This window comes from Calliphora vicina, chromosome 5 (assembly GCF_958450345.1).
Source record: "Calliphora vicina chromosome 5, idCalVici1.1, whole genome shotgun sequence".
Taxonomy (NCBI): Eukaryota; Metazoa; Arthropoda; class Insecta; order Diptera; family Calliphoridae; genus Calliphora; species Calliphora vicina.
In genome coordinates this window covers 102,869,908-102,889,885 of record NC_088784.1, presented here as the reverse complement: position 1 = coordinate 102,889,885, position 19,978 = coordinate 102,869,908, and the positions used below count along the sequence as shown (strand labels likewise).

The 19,978-nt window shown below is 28.4% G+C and overlaps 1 protein-coding gene across 1 annotated transcript in view; it reads left to right on the top strand.

The window, feature by feature from the left end:
* The window catches only part of Dgk (diacyl glycerol kinase 1), a 201,471-nt gene that overhangs the window by 169,256 nt on the left and 12,237 nt on the right, over window positions 1–19,978 (top strand). Inside the window, exons 15-18 of the mRNA XM_065513526.1 lie at window positions 1,667–1,865; window positions 6,206–6,292; window positions 6,503–6,717; window positions 11,709–12,929. Of these exons, the coding sequence (XP_065369598.1) occupies window positions 1,667–1,865; window positions 6,206–6,292; window positions 6,503–6,717; window positions 11,709–12,929 (1,722 nt within the window). The remainder of the gene's footprint in view (window positions 1–1,666; window positions 1,866–6,205; window positions 6,293–6,502; window positions 6,718–11,708; window positions 12,930–19,978) is intronic.

Here is a 19,978-nt window from a genome sequence, read left to right as displayed (position 1 = left end):
TTTGTCAATATATTTACATTTAAATATTTAACAAAAAAAATAGATACAAATACTGCTATAACTCACTAAATACAATAATTAAGTTCATCTAATACACCATAAACATTTAAATGATTAAATAATTATTTACTCGATACAAAAATAATTTAATAACAACAACTACAAGTTAAAAGAAATGTCGAAATTTAGTGCTTTTTAGGAGTTGATTAATTTTAAACTGTAATTTTTTAGACGGCCGAAATACAGTTTAGTTACAAAATCATGTAAAATTTCCTATCGATCGACTCAGAATCACTTCTGATTCGATCGGTATTTAGAACAAACGCTAACTTTCAACACATTTCACTATATGCACAATACAAGTTCAAACATAAACCAACTCTACATATAACTAAGTACATACCAACCATAGAGAAATACAGATAGAGCGGAAACTAGTAAAAAACCTGAGACAAAAAATTACTCAAAATAATCACAAACGAGTGTTGATTTTGTTTTCCCATAGTTATACCCTACACCACCATAGAGGGGAGGAAATTATGCGTTTGTGCAGATGTTTTTAACGCCCAAAAATATTAGTCTAACACCAATCGACTTAGAATCACTTTCTGAGTCGATTAAACGATGTCCGTCCGTCCGTCCGGCTGTCCATGTAAACCTTGTGCGCAGAGTACAGGTCGCAATTTTGAAGATATTTCGATCAAATTTGGTACATATTATTGGCCCAAGGACCAAGCCTGTTGAAACTGGCTGAAATCGGTTCATTATTTCACCTAGCCCCCATACAAATGTCCTTCCGAAATTGGACTTTATCGGTCATAAATGTTTAATTTATAAATGTATCTCCACAAATTGCGCTCCAAATAAGTTTTATATATTCAAAATTCATGTCACTAAATTTTGTTACGATCAGTCCATAATTAGTCATAGCTCCCATATAGACCCGCTTCCAAAAATCACTTTAACGTGCATAAATCGCTTAAAAATAGACATAAATCACACGACCTAATTTCATGGTATCGGTCCATAATTGGTCATATCCCCCATATAAGGGCCACTTCCATAAAACACTCAAAAATATAAATTATTGAAATTTTAAAAGAAAAATGTTTTTGCTCTTTTACTTAGTGTAGGGTATTATATGGTCGGGCGTGACCGACCATACTTTCTTACTGGTTTTTTTATTGTTCTAAAACATTCTCACTTTGATTTCTGATAACTGAGTTAGGTCTTTGACATAAGAGTTTCTGATCTTTCTGTATTTATCCATGAAACCAATCTTAACATCTATTCCTATAACACAGCTTTTTGTTTATTATTAATGCTAACCTAACTATATATTTTACTGTTTATTCCTTTTCTTAAACCTCTGCCTCAAACTGAAATCATCAAACTATATACATAAATTTTAAACAAATAACCAACGAACGAATGTACGAATGAAAACCCTAAATCATTTTATAATGATTTGGATATCATCAATTTTCATCATCCATCACAATCTGTAAAATTAAATTTCAAATTCCCTTTGTGCCCATAAAATGCAAATTATATATTCGTCTATATAATTGTATTTGTTCATGTATATAAAAACGCTTGTGTATATTGTCCAAAAACAAAAATAAAAAAAAATATTTAAATTAAATTTGCAAAACAACTAAAACAGAAATCTTCTACATCCCAATCACATCATCAACAGGCTACACATTTCCAAATGACACCACCAAATGAAATCAGTTGCCCTCTGTTGGTGTTTGTTAATCCCAAAAGTGGCGGTCGACAAGGTGACCGTATTCTACGTAAATTCCAATACATGCTAAATCCACGTCAGGTATACGATCTGTCCAAAGGTGGTCCCAAAGAAGGTGAGTCTAGTTAATTAATGAATATAAAATGTTGTCAGCTATTATAAACATATTTACTTAACACAACTCTCGCATAGTGTTTATGCGAACTTTCTCATGAAGGCCTTAACTGAAAAATAACTGAAAATTGAAATTATATTTTGCAATTACCATCAGCTAAATATCCTGCCTGCCTTCTCCTTTTTGACTTTTTCAATCTGTGTCGGTTTATTTATTTACCACTCACACCTACACTCATCTCCATAGTGTAGATACAATACATGCATACATGTTTATTTACGAGAGAAAATATTTTAATTAAAACTTTTCTATCAGTACTAATTTGTATATTTTAAACTTATATATAAGTGACCAGCAGTTCTGGAAGACTGTAGCATATTACTGATTTTATTGGTTGCTGAATTAGATATGCGATGATAGCCAGTCCAAGGTGGAAATCAATTGATCCTACATGCAATACAAAGAGACTATGTAAGGGCAGATACCCCTTACATGGAGTCAGTTACATTACTAATTATTTTACCATTTACGTATCCTAGGCGGAAGCTAATTCACACCTAATAGTGAGTCTAAAGACCAGCTTCTAGTCTTCAACCAAAAATTTGGGACCTCGGTGTAATTTTTGCAAAAAAGTGATCATTTTCTCAGGCTCATATCTTGCAAACAGTTCGGAATTTTGATTTACTCTCTCAGGCAAAGTTGTAGCCCTTGTCATAAAGAACAACAAAATTTCATCTTCAATATTAAAATCGCAAAAAATTCGTTAAACAAGTCGAAATAATTTTTTTTTAACTGCCTAAAAGTATGCTTTAGTTTATCGCCCAAAACACTTAATTCCTTTAGTTTTTCTTATTTATGAGAAGGGTATATAGTATATAAGTTTGTCATTCCGTTTGTAATTTCTACATTTTTCATTTCCGACCCTATAAAGTATATATATTCTGGATCCTTATAGATAGCGAAGTCGATTAAGCCATGTCCGTCTGTCTGTCTGTCCGTCTGTCTGTTGAAATCAATTTTCTGAAGACCCCAGATATCTTCGGGATCCAAATATTCTATAATTCTGTCAGACATGCTTTCGAGAAGTTTGCTATTTAAAATCAGCAAAATCGGTCCATAAATAACGGAGATATGAGCAAAAAACCGGGACAACCTCGATTTTTGACCCATTTTTGATCTATATCTGGATTACTAAGTCATTAATATAGACAATATGGATATCTAATGATAGATATTTTAAAGTCCATTGCAACGATGTAGATAAGGCTATAGTAAGTTGGACCTCCAATGGGTCAAAATCGGGAAAAATATTTTTTAACCCGAATTTTTTTTTCATCAAAAAATTTTTTTTGTCATAAAAAAGTTCGAATAATTACCAAAAATCTATAAATAAAATTAATTTTGTTTACCTAAAAATATTTAAAAAAATGTATTTTAAAGTATAATTTGGTGAAGGGTATATAAGATTCGGCACAGCCGAATATAGCTCTCTTACTTGTTTTATTTTATATTTATCGGCTTGATTCGTTCTTGGCCTCAAAATATGAGCAGTTCTTTTGACTCGGAATCCTTGAATAAATTTATATTGTACAAATGTTTCAAAATAAAAGCTATAAATGAAGAAAATTTAAATGGGTTGTAATTTTAAAACCTTTATAGTTTTATAGATAATTATTTCCACTTTAGACCACATAATTTATAAAAATATTGTTTACAATTTGCATCATACAGCAGCGGTATCTGCTTACGATTTCCAGCATATTCTAGCAGAGACACTTTTACAATGATCATGCAGTGCAGTCTCCATTTATCAACTATATATTACATTACTAGTTGCTAATCGTGTTTAAATTTAAAACCTATCGTTATTTATTGTATGTGTACAATTTCGTAATAGTCTAAATTGGAGTTAGCCAAATAATTTGTGAAAATACAATGGCATACATTTACTTCCTGTAAAACTACTGGGAAAGACTTCATTGGTGAATGTGGCAGGGTATAAGTTTTGCTTTATTTAAATATTTATTCACACTTGGCGTATAAGTGATATTAATTTGTTTATTACCTTAAAAAAAATAACGTATGAACAACGAAAAACTTCTTCATAACATAAAGAATATAAATTAAAATTAAAAAAGTCTGCAGTTAATAATTTAAAAAATCCAAAGTTACATAATGTTAGCATATATGTATAGTAAAAGACATTTTCATGAATTAAATTAAAAGCACATATTAAAATGTTGCATTAAATGCAGTTATGACAACTGACTTATGGCGTTTTCTTTTCTGACACAAAATAATGTTTATATTCTGCCTTTTAGCCTTCTATGTATTCTTTTCTGAATAAAATGTAGATTGATAGGCGTAAAATGTGTTCTTTTCAAATAATGTTGCCCTAAAACCACGAAAATATGCTACATGTTTCACCCTAAATTTTATCAAAGGGTTAGAAAGGCACCACTTTTTAATCAGCTTTTCTTGTTATTGAATTTCGCTTGTTTTAATGAAATATATACATAGTTTTTGTATTTTTTTTTTATTAAAAGTGTTAAAATGATAGCAAGAAATATAGTTTTAATTATATGATATAAATGGAAATTTGTATAAATGGTAATGGTGTTTGCTCTATTATGATCCTTTAAATTGTAACACATTAATTGTTAACCTTTAATAGATGGTACGAAATATGTTGTCAATATTTTGTGTCAGAAAAGAAAGCGTCATTAGGTCAAATATTTTTTAATTTTTTATTTTTTTTTTTTTTTTTGAATGTTTGATGAAAAATAGCTATCTAAACTAATTGTGACAAATTTTGCTATATATAATATTGAATAACGTTGAATAAACTCGTTTGATATTAATAAACTTAATTACATATAAAAAAACCAGATTCGGTGTAATATTTATTACTTTTACGTCTAAATTTCTTATTTTTTGTCAGAATTTCATCGCGGATATCTCTTTTAAAAAGTTTTGAAATTATCTATTTTTCTGTTTCACCAATTCTTGCAAAAAATTACCGCAAGGTGGTGGTAATGACATTTTTCTTATAAATTTAAGAAAATAATCTTATTTTGATTTTTTCGAAGTTGGTACATTCAGAAAAACTGTAGACCTAACATTCCTGGATAAATTTTCGGAACATTGTCAAGCTTAATTTTTTGGTTTTAATGATCAAAAAGGCGATTTTCGGGGGTAACATAAAAATTTTCAAAAAATTCAGAAATAAAAAATTCGTAGAACAAACATTGTTTCTGATAACACAGAGATTTGTTTTCAACAATAAAAAAGTTCTTTTTCGCAAAAAGTCGATTTTGATATATTGATATTAAAAGTCAAGAATTTTTTTTACTAAAAAAATGCTAACATAGTTTTAGTATGTTTGTACTATTACCATTATTTAAAAACTCAAAGGATTTTCTTTTCATATCGTTTTAAATATTTTAAATTTATTTGAAAATTACTGTGCTAAGATTATTAAGTGATTTTTGGGTTAATTCTAAAAACTGGACAATAAAGACTCAACCCTAAACTAATTCATTCATGATGTTATTATTGTCTCACGAAGTGGTAAACTTTACACCACTACCGCTTGCTACAACTCTAAAATCTTTTTTCTTTCCACTTTTCTAACAGATAGGTATAGTATACTTTTACTACCATTTAAGCATTTAAACAAGCATAATTCTTTTACGACTGCCTTAAAATATGCAACACTTTTATGTATTTAATTTAATAAACATTTAATTCTTGGATTATTATCGAAAAAAATAATGTAAAATAAAGTTTTCTTAATAAATAGATTATTTGAACAGATTTTATTCGTTTTCTATAGTTTAACATTTTTTTTCCTAATTTACATTATAACTTATGCAAAACTATATGTTTTTCTATATTTATAAAATGTCACGCCCATATTAGGAGGGATTTTTATTCAAATATCAATCTATGATTTCAATAATCATAAAAAACTGTACTTTAGGGACCTTAGATACGAGCTCTATAAAGTTTTCACACCAGAGTTAGGTGACTTGGACACTAACCCTCATTAAGACTGGTTAGGTCTGGTTAGGTGTTAACTAATAGTTATACTGTCGGTTAAAATTAAGTTTTGTATGAAAACCTGTCTGTATAACAATTAGTTAACACATAACCAGGCTTCGTGTTAATAGGGGTTAGTGTCAAAGTCCACCTAACTCTGATGTGCAAAACTTTGTAGAGCTCTTAGCTACTTTCTCTAAAGTTTATATTTAAAAATTTGTAACTTTTAGTTTTAAAATTGTTTATAAATCCTGCCTTTATTAAAACTAATTTCTTATGTTTCCACTTTCTTTTTTAAGGTCTTACATTATTTAAGGATTTACCCAATTTTAAAGTTATTTGCTGTGGTGGCGACGGCACCGTGGGTTGGGTATTAGAAGCCATGGGTAAGTAGAATCACATACATACATTGTAAAATATATTTCATGTATGCATTAGTTTTTAATACTTAATATTTATCTTCTAAAATGCTTTTTTTTGAAAACCATTTAAAACTAAATATTTAAAAAAAAAATAAAAAAAACTTTTTATGGTTTTGTTTTGAAAATTGTTGTTGCATTATTGTATTTTCTAATTTCATACATTCTGGCTAACAGACTCCGTAGAGTTTGCCACACAACCAGCAATTGGTGTGATACCATTGGGCACTGGCAATGATTTGGCACGTTGCTTGCGTTGGGGTGGCGGTTATGAGGGTGAAAATATACCAAAATTAATGGATAAAATTAAACGTTCGAATGTTGTAATGCTGGACAGATGGAGCATAGAAGTGACAAATAATCCCATGTATGAGGAGATACCGAGGCCGAAGGTAAGTAGAATGGAATTATTTGTTATTACTATAGGAATTATGATAGATGATGATGTTTACAGGAATTCATCATTTAAATTGCTTTTGTATTTTGTCTCAATTCAATTAGTAAGCCTAGTTTTAGTAAGCTTAAATGCTTGTGGGGCAAAGTTTTGTGCAATACTTTTAGTATTCTACAAATATTTTCCATTAATATAAATATTTTTTTTTCTTTGGAATTTAAAAAAAAAGAACCCCCTCCTCCCCCTTGATTCTAAAATAATTGACTTAACAATTTTCCATCAGTTAGCCTTAAGGTCAAACTCAAATGTTCAAACGTTTAAATTGTTTCTGTTCAATTAAACATTCAAATACCATTTCCACTCTCTCTTTTACTCTCTCTATTATCCTATCTCAATAAAATAAACACCCAAAAGTATGCAGCGAATATTTGTTTAAGTTTTTGTGTGTGAATTTTTGAATGGAAACGAAATACGACTAAAACGTTTATGTTTACTTTAGAGAATCACGTAATTGTCGAGTTATATTTGTAGAAAAAAAGAAATGTGAATGCGCGGCAAATAAGTTTTTGTGTAAAGGATGTGTCAACAGATGAATGTGCACAAAATTGTTTCTATTGGCAAAAGTATAAAGTTTATGTTTGTACAAATTTTTATTCGAATTTTATTAATTAAAATTTAATGTGGTTTAGGTGAAATTGTTTGAGTTTTTAGTTATTCATCGAAAAAATATTTTGATAAAAAAATAAAACAACGAGTTGCTGAGGAGTCAGTGTATCGTAGGCGATATTGTAGATAATATAAACTGTACTATAAACAAGTGTGTTTTTGAAGTGTGTGTATTAAAATGGAGTGTGTATTTAAACTGTTGTGTTAATTTAAATAAGGGGTTGTTACAATTTTTAAACAACAGGTCGCTTTTATTTATAATTAGAAGAATACGATTTATTTAAAGGAAATAAACCACAGTTTTTAAAAGGTAAAAAAGAAAAAGTTATGAAATTCTATTATCAATTTTAATTAATGGCTTGCAATGGCTGGTTGCAACATTCATCATGTGCATCAACATTTCTATAAGTAGAAACTTCTACTTATAAACAATAGTGATAAGACGCTGTTACTATTGGGTGTATGACTTAAAAATGTGGGATTTCTTCAAATTTGTATCTTCTATTTTAAAACATTTGTACAATAAAAATTTGTTCAAACTATTGGCCATTATTCCCCTCATTCTGGCAACATATGATCGGATACTCTGGTCCAAAGTCAAGCGATTCGTATCTGCATCTGGAATATAAAGCGAGTGAAGCTAAACTTCCCAACAACTGAATTCTAAATACTTTTTAACAGCTATTGCAACATGTGGCCGAGCGTTGTCATGATGGAATATTACGGTTTCATGTCTGGAAGGATATTCTGGGCGTTATTTGGCCAATTATCGCTTGAAACGAATCTGTTGCATTCGGTACAACATCCCTGTGATGGTCTGGTCAGATTTCAGTAGCTCATAATAGATAGGACCCTTTTGCTCCCACCAAATACAGAGAATTACCTTAGCTCCATGGATATTTGGCTTTGGTGTCGATTCGGCTGGGCTGAATCGATGCAGAAATGATTTTATAACGTTCAGGCATCATTTCGAATATGCAAAATCGTCTTTCAAGGTCTCTTGGCTTCAATTCGTTCGGTACCCAATTTTCCATCTTTTGGATGAATCCTGCTACTCGCAAACATTTTGAAATGGCTGCTTGAGTAGCTCTCAATGATTTTGCAAGCTCTTGTTGACTTTTACAACAATCTGAACAGAACAAACCATCTCTCTCACGTTAACACCGATGGAACACATTCACTGTAAGCTTTGATGACCAATAGATGTGCTTCAGCGGCATTTTTTTTTTAAATTAAAAAAGTAAATCAAAACTTCCCGCATTTGACGCTTTGTTGGGAGAAAATTCGACATTTTCGCAGCAAAAAAAACGTAGTTTTTTACAGTATAATTTTCAATAACTAAGTGAGAATTAATGGCAGATATGTACCCTTCAAAATAACATATAAACTATTAAAAACAAAAACCTCGTTCAAAAGATACGTCACTCTTGTAAATTCCTTATTTTTAAGTCAGTTATTTATAGAATAACAGTAAGGTAACGGTAGTCGAGCTGAAAGGGTAATTTTCGGGAAAACGACAGCCAACATAGATTTTTAATGAAAGAACTAGTTTGTAAAAAATTAATAAAAAAAAACGTCGTGAAAGTGTTTTGAGTTCAAACATTTTTGAGTTAAAAACAACCAACATTTGGTGACCTCAAAAATGTTTTTCAAAGAAAATTTTTTGGTAAATAACACTTTTCCTGTTATTTCTTAAATACGAAATTTCTAGTTTTATATCTGAAAATTTGTCTGTGTAAATATTTTATTAAAAGTCTTTCCTTATATCTAATTATACTCCCACTTCAAACACACCAACATTATATGTATTTAATATACATAGTTATTTATATAACTACTTTATAGCCATTTCTTGTTTGAAGTATTTCTGTGAAAATATGTTGCTTTTTTCCAATTACGCCTTACTTTACCAAAAAACAAAAATGTTCTTCACCATCCTCTCCTTCCATTTTATTTGTTCAATACATCTCAGACGACTAATGTCTGCTGTAATGTAATAATAGAAACAAACATTTCTATATTTTTTCTTAGAAAAATAACACCCAGAATTAATTTGTTGCACAAAAAAATTTGACATTTCCATTAAGAGTACAAATCATTGTCTTTTATCTGGGGGAGGTGGCGCTGTAATACCAGAGTCAAGCAATAAATTCATAGCCTATGAACAGTGCTTTAGCATTTGTAGTATTTGTTGTGGTTAGAAATATAAAACAATATGACATCTTATGATTAAATGGACACAGGGCCAATTATGGCCAAAAAACACAAGCAAACAATTCAAATGTGTAGTAGAAGATTGTAATTCTAATGAATATTAAAGAATAATGTATTGAAAACTGTGATTTATAGGAAAATAAACAGTTCATGGAATAAATCACAAGTCAATAAACCTTAAAGAGTATTAGATTTATGTTTATTTCAGTACTCCCTTTCATCATGTTTTGATACTTTGAAATTTTAACTTTTAATTGCCTTATTTGAAAATTGTCATAAAATATATTTCAACATGTTCTTCATTAATCCCTATATTTGTTTTGGAAACTAATTTCAAGAATTATTAAGTCATTTGTGGTCTCTAAAACGCGCAGCGGATTTTCTCTATTATTTCAATTGGACAACATGACGTATGATTAATATGGAATTCATATAATAAATAAAAATACGCATACGCACTGTGGTACATTTGTTTTCGTTCTTACGAAAAGCGTAGGAATATTGATCAACCAAAAGTAAAACTTTATAAACGAAATCGATGGTATTTTGTATTTATTATTTAACTGCATTTTCATATTATTCTTACCACATTATTAAAAGCAATTGATAAAACATAATGTTAAACCAATTACTCAGTCAGACTATTCCAATTTATTTTAAAATTTTTTTATAAAAACCACTCATAATTTATATATTCTTTAAATGATTTTCCTACAAAATGTTGAAAATAATTTTCCTTGCTCATTTCTAAATCGCAGCGTATGTATATCAATTTTAAATCACTTCTAATTGACTTAAACTTTTTAATAAACATTTTACCTCAATTTTATCTTTAATATTTAACAAGTTGCGTGCATCCGATGTCGCTCTTTATATACAATAATTTTGTACAATTTAAAATCCAGAATTAAATTGAACTTTTATTTAATGATATGTTTTGTAGTTTTTGCTACTTTTATATCTAACAGTATCATAAAATCAATTTGGCACAGAAAAATGCTCATGTGTGACAAACAACTTAAAATGAATTTGTTATGACCGTAAAAAAAATATACACACGTACAATGACAATAGAAACTAGAAAGTCGCCATTCAGGAAATGACAGCAAAAATTATAGTTTGCAAATGACATAGAAAAACGTAAAAGCTTTAGTAGTTGGACAAAAAAGTACTTACTTTCCAGAAAAGAAATATACGCAGTGAAATTAAACTAAACATAAACTTGTGTGACAAAGAAAAATATTTGTGTCACGAAAGTCTGACATGAAATTGTCTCTAAACAGATTTATGTCAGACAGTCCGCTATAAAATTTTCTCTAAAAATATTTATGTCAAATTCACTGACATAAAATTTTCTGAAAAAATATTTACATTTATTTTAAACTCACTGGCATAAAACTTCCTCTGAAATATATTTATGTCAGACAGTCTGACCCAAAAGTTGTAAAAATATTTATTTCGGACTTAGTGCAATTAAAAATATTTATGTCAGACGGTCTGACATAAAATTGTCTCTAAAAATTTGTATGTCAGACTATATGACATGAAATTGTCTTTAAAAATATTTATGTCAGACAGTCGGACATAAAATTTCTACAAAAATATTTATGTAAAACTTATTGACATACAATTCTCATCCAAAATATTTATGTCAGACAGTCCAACATATAATTTTCTTTAAACATTTTTATGACAAACTCATGACATACAATTTTCTCTAAAATTATCTACATAAATATTTATGGTAGATCACTGACATAAAAATGTCGCCAAAAATATTTATGTCTGACATATATTTTCTGTAAAATATTAAGTTCTGCAATTTTCTCTAAAAGTATTTATATTAGACAATCTGCCTTAAAATTGTCTCTAAAAACATTGAAATCTCTTCTAATTTTTTTTTTTAAACCCTACATAAGAGCTTACACTGTATGGCCTGCTCTCAAGTGTTTTGAATTTATCACTTGTATATGAATATACTATTAAATTATGACATGCAATGTTTATTTTATACAACTATTATTTATACGTTTTATTAAACCAATCGTTTCTGTTTTCTATCTGACTGACTGTTTGTCTATCTGTCTCTCTGCCATTCTTATTTTACAGGTGACACTGCACTCGAACATGCAAAAAGTATTTGAATTGTCACAAAGTGTTGTGGTTGAGAAATCTTTTATGGAAAAATACGAAGAAGAGGAAATTCATCGGAGCAGTAGTTGCAATACAAATCTCTGTCAACATGATTATACAACACAACAGCTGACACAATTCACAGATGATGATGAGGATGATGGTGATGATGATGATGATCCAATGACGACGACAGGACATAAAACATCGTTACACGAAGAAGAAGAGTTAAGTGAGAAGCAGCAACAGCAACAAATTAAATCATCAATGTATCGCAGTACAACAACAACAACCTCAACATCTTCATGTAAGACAACAAAAAGCATATCAATGTCTACATTTGAAATTAAACGTTTACAACAGAACATGAGACAGGATACAATGATTAGTTATTGTAGTAGTCCCACAACATCATGCAGCAGTACACAAAGTACCTTAGGAAGACAGCAACAGCAACAGCAGCAGGAACATCAGCAGCAACAACGACAACACATTAGAGAATCAATATCAACGTCATTAGCAGCCGAGAAAAGCAATTTAACAAATGATGATGATGATGCTTGTCGAGACCATCGCCATATTGACACAAATACTAATAACAACTATGAGGATAATAACGATAATCAACTTAACTACCACAATAATAATCAGCATGATAATGCTAATAATGATGTTGCTGCCCCTGCTGCTACTGCTACTACTGCTGATAATGATAATAATGAGAGTATTGTTACTGTCGACAGTAGGAATGAAACAAGAAATGCCAGATACAATGCAAATGTTGATTTAAATACGACGACGCCTAAACACAAATCATTCAATTTCAATGGAAACTTATCACTGTACGATACAACGGCTTGTGATGCCAACAAGCAGTCATCATCATCCATGTTCCATCAAAACAACAAGGACCAGCCAGTACCAGTACAACCAACAAATGGCAATAAAAACGATGCATTTGTAATAACGGAAAGTGAAAATTTATTTGCCACAACTCCCACTCAAACTCAAACAACAGCTGACGAGTGCGCCACTTTGTATGAGCAGCGCTCGCCCACACCAGTGCCAACGCCAACACCTACAGCCTCGGAAACGAAAACATTTAACATTCCTCTACAAAAACCTCTAAAAAGCCAAGCGGAAAAGGACTGCACTGTGCCATACAACATTATCAATAATTATTTTTCTGTGGGAGTGGTAAGTAGAGTATAGAGTGCTTGCTTGCTTATTTATTATTATTTTTCTCTGTTTTATTTTTTCTAGAAATTTTCATTATTTTTTCCCCCATTTTGTAAAGTTCTAAAGATAATTGTAGTTTTGGTTTTTTTTTAGCCAGAATTTAAGGCGTTTACCTAATTTCAGATTATTTACAAGCAGCAGACAAAAGGTTTTTTTTCTATGTTATTTTATAGGCTAAAAGGCGTATTTTGAAATTATTCATTCACTGAGTGCTGTGCCAATTGCAAAAACATAAAAAATCCATTAAAGTAATAAAGACTAAAGGAGTTTTGGAAGGATTAGGAAAAGGCAAACTTAAAGATTTTACAAAAACATTTTTTAAATTGAAATATTTTAATCTGACATGAAATTTTCTGTAAACATTTTTATGTCAGACAGTTTGACATAAAATTTTCTCTAAACTATTTTTATGTCAGATATTTATATCGGACAGTGTGACATAAAATGTTCTCAAACTTTCTGACATACAATTTTCTCTAAAACTTTGTATGTCAGATAATCTGACAAAAAAATGTTTTTTGAAATATTTATGTCAGACATTCCGACATGAAATTTTCTTGAAAACTATTTATGTCAGACAAGAAAATATCTCTAAAAATTTGTATGTCAGACAGTCGGACATAAACATTTCTGTAAAAATATTTATGACATGAAATTTTCTCTGACAATCCGACATGTAATTTGCTCTATAAAATTTTGTGTCAAAGAGTCTGACATGCAATTTTCTGTAAAAATGTATATTTCAGACAGTAAACATTTTTATGTCGAAAGTCTGACATGCATTTACTGTTAAAATTGTATGTCAGACAGAACGTGAACATGAAATGTTCTCTAAAAATGTTTATGTCAAAGAGTCCGACATGAAATTTTCTGTAAAAATGTTTATGTTAGACAGTCTGACATGAAATTTTCTGTAAAAATGTTTATGTCGAGAGTCTGACATGCATTTTCTGCATGTCAGACAGTCGGACCTAAAATTTCCTTATATCAGAAAGTCTGACATGAAATTTTCTGTAAACATTTTTATGTCAGACATGAAATTATCTCTAACTTGAAATAATCTCAAAACATTTTTTTGTGACAGTCTGACATGAAATTTTCTGTAAATATTTTTATGTCAGATATGAAATTTTCTGTAAAAATTTTTATGTCTGACATGAAATTTTCAGTAAAAATTTTTATGTCAGACAGTCCGACATGGAATTTTCTGTAAAAATTGTTATGTCTGACATGAAATTTTCTGTAAAAATTTGTATGTCAGACATATAAAAATTTTTATGTCAGACATTCTGACATGAAATTTTCTGTAAACATTTTTATGTCAGACATAAAATTTTCTGTAAAAATTTGTTGTCAGACTGTCTGACATTAAATTTTCTTAAAATATTTTTATGTCAAAGAGTCTGACATGAAATTTTCAGTAAAAATTTGTATGTCGACTGTCTGACATGCATTTTCTGTTAAAATATTTATGTCAAACAGTTTGACATGAAATTTTCTGTAAAAATTTGCATGTCAGACAGTCGGACATGAAATTTTCTTTAAAAACTTATATGTCAGACATGAAATTATATCTAACATGAAATGTTTTATGTCAGACATTGTGACATTAATTTTTCTCAAAACATTTTTATGTCAGACAGTCTGGCATAACATAACATGAATTTGTCTGACATGAAAATTTCTTAACAAAATTTCAAATCACACTGACTTACATAAAATTCCAAAGAAAACACTTAGTTTTCTATTGAATTCAAATCTTGTGTATGTTTTGAAATACCCATATGGAGTTTGACAGCTACTCTTTATTAAAGGCCACCTATAAAAACAATCAGCTTTCATCTTACAGCTACCATTAGAGATTGACCTTTGGCCACATAGTAAAATTTCACGTGTTTTGTTCAAATATTTCTTATTTCGTTCAAGAAATTGAAATGCTACCTACCTCTCTTAAAACAGTTAATATTTATGAAAAAACACGTAAAGCGCATTTAAGTATTAAATCTAAATAATGAAAAACAATTTTGTGGGCTACGCAAAAAAAAAATAAAACAGATTCTAAAATCTAATTTATTTACATAAAATATATAAAAAAAAAAGAAAACTTTTGTAATGATATTTTTCTATGATGTTATTTGTAAATGAAAATTTGCACTTCTTTTTTTTGGGTAAATATTTGTCTGTGCTGACTGGCACGTTTCATTTGATAAAACACGTACATTTTTTGGTTTTGCAAATCTCTGAAATGCATCTTTGGCATTAAATATAATTGAGTAACACCTACTCAATGGGTTTTTTGTTCTTTTATAGAAAAAAGCCCACTTTAAATGTAAATAGAAAATAAAGATTGAAATTTTGCCAGTCTTATAACATACAAATGGTTGAATTTATATAAATTAAACAATTGTTTTGATTGCTCAAGTTCAGAATCGCTAAATTTCAGTTTTTTTTTAATTAACTGCTAGTTTAGGAAGCTAAATTTTAAAAGTTTTAATGGTTTATCCTAAGAATCAAAGGCTATTTAAAGAAAGTAAAATGAAACATGTTTGTCACGGTTTTCAGATTTATTGCTGTTCTCAATATAAAATTCTGGGATTTTTGCTTGAAAAAATTTCTGATTTTTTGTTTAATATTTATTATGAGAATTATCATTAAGTAGTTTATTGAGTAGAGAAATAAATATAGAGCGGGAACTAGAAGAAACACTCAAACAAAAATATTACTCAAAATAATCACACATACGAATGTTGTTTTTGTTTTCACATAATTTTATTTACTTATACATTCTCAAAACTTGATTTTTTGACAACTGAGTTATGTCTTTGACAGGAGAGTTTCCGTTCTATGTATATTTCTTTATGTTTTATTGTCTCAATTTATTATTTTCTTAAATGGGGCTAAATATTTCAAACAAATTGTTTTTGAGGTTTATAATACTTATCCTTTTGTTTACTCAGAAAAAATGTTTATAAACTTTAATAAATATCAAAATTCATGCTAAAGATATTTAAAATTAAAACTTCTAACCATATACTAACACTCTTCTGGTTCACTGCAGGAGTTGTAAAACTATTGTCCCTAAAAGCGTATTTGTGGTTGTTACTTAAAATATTTATATGTAGAAGAAAAGTTAAAAACCACATTGATGATAAGCTATTGCTCCCTAGATAACTTTCTTTATGTATAAACTTACATAAATAGATATATACTACGAATATCTTTGGACATATTTCTCTAAAGTAGAAAAATTACTGTTTTCTTTTCCTGCCAACTTGAAAAGTTTTAACGCTTTAACACTACTGCATAAATAATTGACTAATTACATGACAAAGAACGTAAAACAAAGTTAAACAAAATGAAATATTTAAAACCAACAATTAAAACATTCATTTCTTACAGAAAACAAAAGAAAAGGGGCGTTTATTTACTACTGACATAAATAGTTGCAAACAAAACAGGAAAAAAAATCACGTTAAAATTTCATTCATTTTCTACAAGTAATTAAATTTAAATTAAAATCCAACCACAGAAAACTTTTCATGTAAAACAGGAATATTTTTGTAAATTAGGGTGGCTTAAAGTGAAAAATTAATTTTCAAAAATTCCCAATTAAGAAGATCTTTGGGATAAACAAGGTTTTACTAAATTAAATGTTATTTGTTTGGAAAAGCTATATATTTATGAATTATTTTAGCTAAAAATTTAATTCCCAAAAAAAAATTGGAAAATACCAAACATTTTTCAAATATCCCCACTTAACGATATTTTTAAATTCAACATAGGATTTAAAATTTTCTTAGGAAATTCATTAATTTTAATTAATTATATCAAAAAATTAAAAAAACTTAATTCCGAAATAATTTTCGAAAATCCCCAATTAATGAGATTTTTATTAAGAAATTGGGAATTTAATTTTCTTTAAGGTAAATCAATTTTTACTAAATTAAATGGTTTTTGCTTGGAAAAACAATAAATTTATGACTTATTTGAGCTTAAAGTTAAATTCCCAAAAAACTTTTGAAAATACCCACAGGGGACACATTTTTTTCACAAAAATGTTAATAGTTTTTTGCTAATAGATAAATTACATTATTTTTACTATTTTATCACGTTTTAATTTTTATTCCTAAACATTTTTCAAAAATCCCCACTTCAAGGGATTTTTAAATTGAAAATGGGATTCAAAATTTCCTTAGGAAATTCATTAATTTTAATTAATTATCTCAAAAAATTAAAAAAAAACTTAATTCCTAAATAATTTTCAAAAATCTCCAATTAAGGAGATTTTTATTAAGATATTGGGAATTTAATTTTCATGGGGGTAAACAAGGTTTAACTAAATTAAATGGTTTTTGTTTGGAAAAGGAATATATTTATGACTTATTTGAGCTTAAAGTTAAATTCCCAAAAAACTTTTGAAAATACCCACAGGGGACACATTTTTTTTCACAAAAATGTAAATTGTTTTTTGCTAATAGAAAAATTGCATTATTTTTATTATTTTATCACGTTTAATTTTTATTCCTAAACATTTTTAAAAAATCTCCACTACAAGGGATTTTTAAATTGAAAATAGGACTTAAAATTTCTTTAGGAAATTCATTAATTTTAATTAATTATCTCAAAAAATTAAAAAAAAACTTAATTCCTAAATTATTTTCAAAAATTTCCAATTAAGGAGATTTTTATTAAGAAATTGGGAATTTAATTTTCATGGGGGTAAACAAGGTTATAGTAAATTAAATGGTTTTTGTTTGGAAAAGGAATAAATTTATGACTTATTTGAGCTTAAAGTTAAATTCCCAAAAAACTTTTGAAAATACCCACAGGGGACACATTTTTTTTCACAAAAATGTTAATAGTTTTTTGCTAATAGATAAATTACATTATTTTTACTATTTTATCACGTTTTAATTTTTATTCCTAAACATTTTTCAAAAATCCCCACTTCAAGGGATTTTTAAATTGAAAATGGGATTCAAAATTTCCTTAGGAAATTCATTAATTTAATTAATTATCCCAAAAAATTTAAAAAAACATAATTCCTGAATAATTTTCTAAAATCCCATAATAAGGAGATTTTTATTAAGAAATTGGGAATTTAATTTACTTTGGGGTAAACAAGGTTTTACTAAATTAAATAGTTTTTGTTTAGAAAAACAATAAATTTATAACTTATTTGAGCTTAAAATTAAATTCCCAAAAAACTTTTGAAAATACCCACTCGGGAAACATTTTTTTCACTAAAATGTAAATTGTTTTTGCTAATAGAAAAATTACATTATTTTTATAATTTTATCACTTTTTTATTTTTATTCCAAAACATTTTTCACAAATCGTGGGGAAGAAAAGGGATTTTTAAATTGAAAATAGGAATTTAATTTTTTTATGAAATTCATTAATTTTAAGAGTTTATCGCATAAAATTGAAAAAAATAGAATTCCCAAAACATTTCCGAAAATCCCCAATTAAGGAGATTTTTATAAAGAAATTGAGAATTTAATTTTCTTTAAGATAAAATTTTTTTTACTAAATTAAAAGGTTTTTGTGTGGAAATACAATAAATTTATGACTTATTTTAAATAAAAATTAAATATCCCAAAAAAATTTTTGAAAAATAGCCACTGGGCACACACATTTTTTTATTATTTGCAAATGTAATAGTTTGCGTAAATATATGCTAACAACTCCTAACAAATATTTATACAAATTAAACAAAAAAAAGAAAATTTTTAAAACACTCGGGAAATTTGCTTGGAAATTTATGAAATTTTATTTTAGTTTTTGTTTAACTACCCTAATAAACATATATGTATATATGCATATAATACATTTATATATCTTAAGATCTTTACATTAGGATTACAAACAAGAAAAGGTTTGAATGTTATAAACTAAGAGAAAATACCAAATAAGCCTAAAATGACATACATTTTAAGCATTACACTAACAAAAATATCTTAAAAAGGTATTTAAACAAAGCCTCTTGTACATACCCCAACACATACATACATTTACTGAAACATTCATATCCGCATCCGCGTACTTTCGTAGCCCCACACAATCAAAACGGCAGACATAAAATACTTCAATAAAAATAAAATCCCCAGAAATACTTTTGTCTTAGTAGAATTTAGTTGAGCTAAAACAAAAGATTTAAACAAATACACACACACTAACTACGAGGGTGAATTGAAAAGACAATGATATACAAATGAAATGTATTAACTACCATGAAACAATTCACTGGTTACACAGCAAACCACTTGCAAGGCTTTCAACTGCCGAATTTAGCAAGTTCATGTATTTTTTTACTCTCACTTATTCAAACCTCCCTCGTTTAGCACTGTAGAACAACCACAATAGAATGTATTATTTTGGGGTCTAGTGAATAAATGTATGATGGAGGTTGTGAATGATGTGCTTACGTGTAGTTGTATGAAACATCATATACATACATATAAAAAGTTTAAGGATAAGCCTTGTTAAGTTTAATATATTTTGTACATTTGTATTGTGTATTTATAGTAGATAAGATAATATGACCAACAAACAAGACATTTTCAGTTCATGCAAATCTGTAAATGGAATGACACAGTTTATTTATTTTTATGAGAAAAATTCCTTACAAATTTTAGTTTTTAATGATCTTTTTCCAGATTAAACCAACATTTATAATGACAAAGTTATTCTTTTAGTTTAGGGTCGGTCACATTTTGTTAAATGTCAATAAACCACCGACAAAAAGTAGAATAAAGTTTCAGTAACTGCTTTTATACACTTGCTCTACTACTACTCTCATTGCAAAAAAATTAAAACCAAAAAAATAATAAAGAAAAAACAGATCATGTAACGAGGCAAATAAAATTTGTTTTATTATTGTTGCCTTCTTGTTGTGACTTCAATGGCACTTCTTCCTGTTTCTTGTCAATATTTTATCCTTATCCCCTCTCTCTCTTTCGTCTTGTCCTCTGACACTGTCACTTTCAGTTTAATATCTGCGCTAT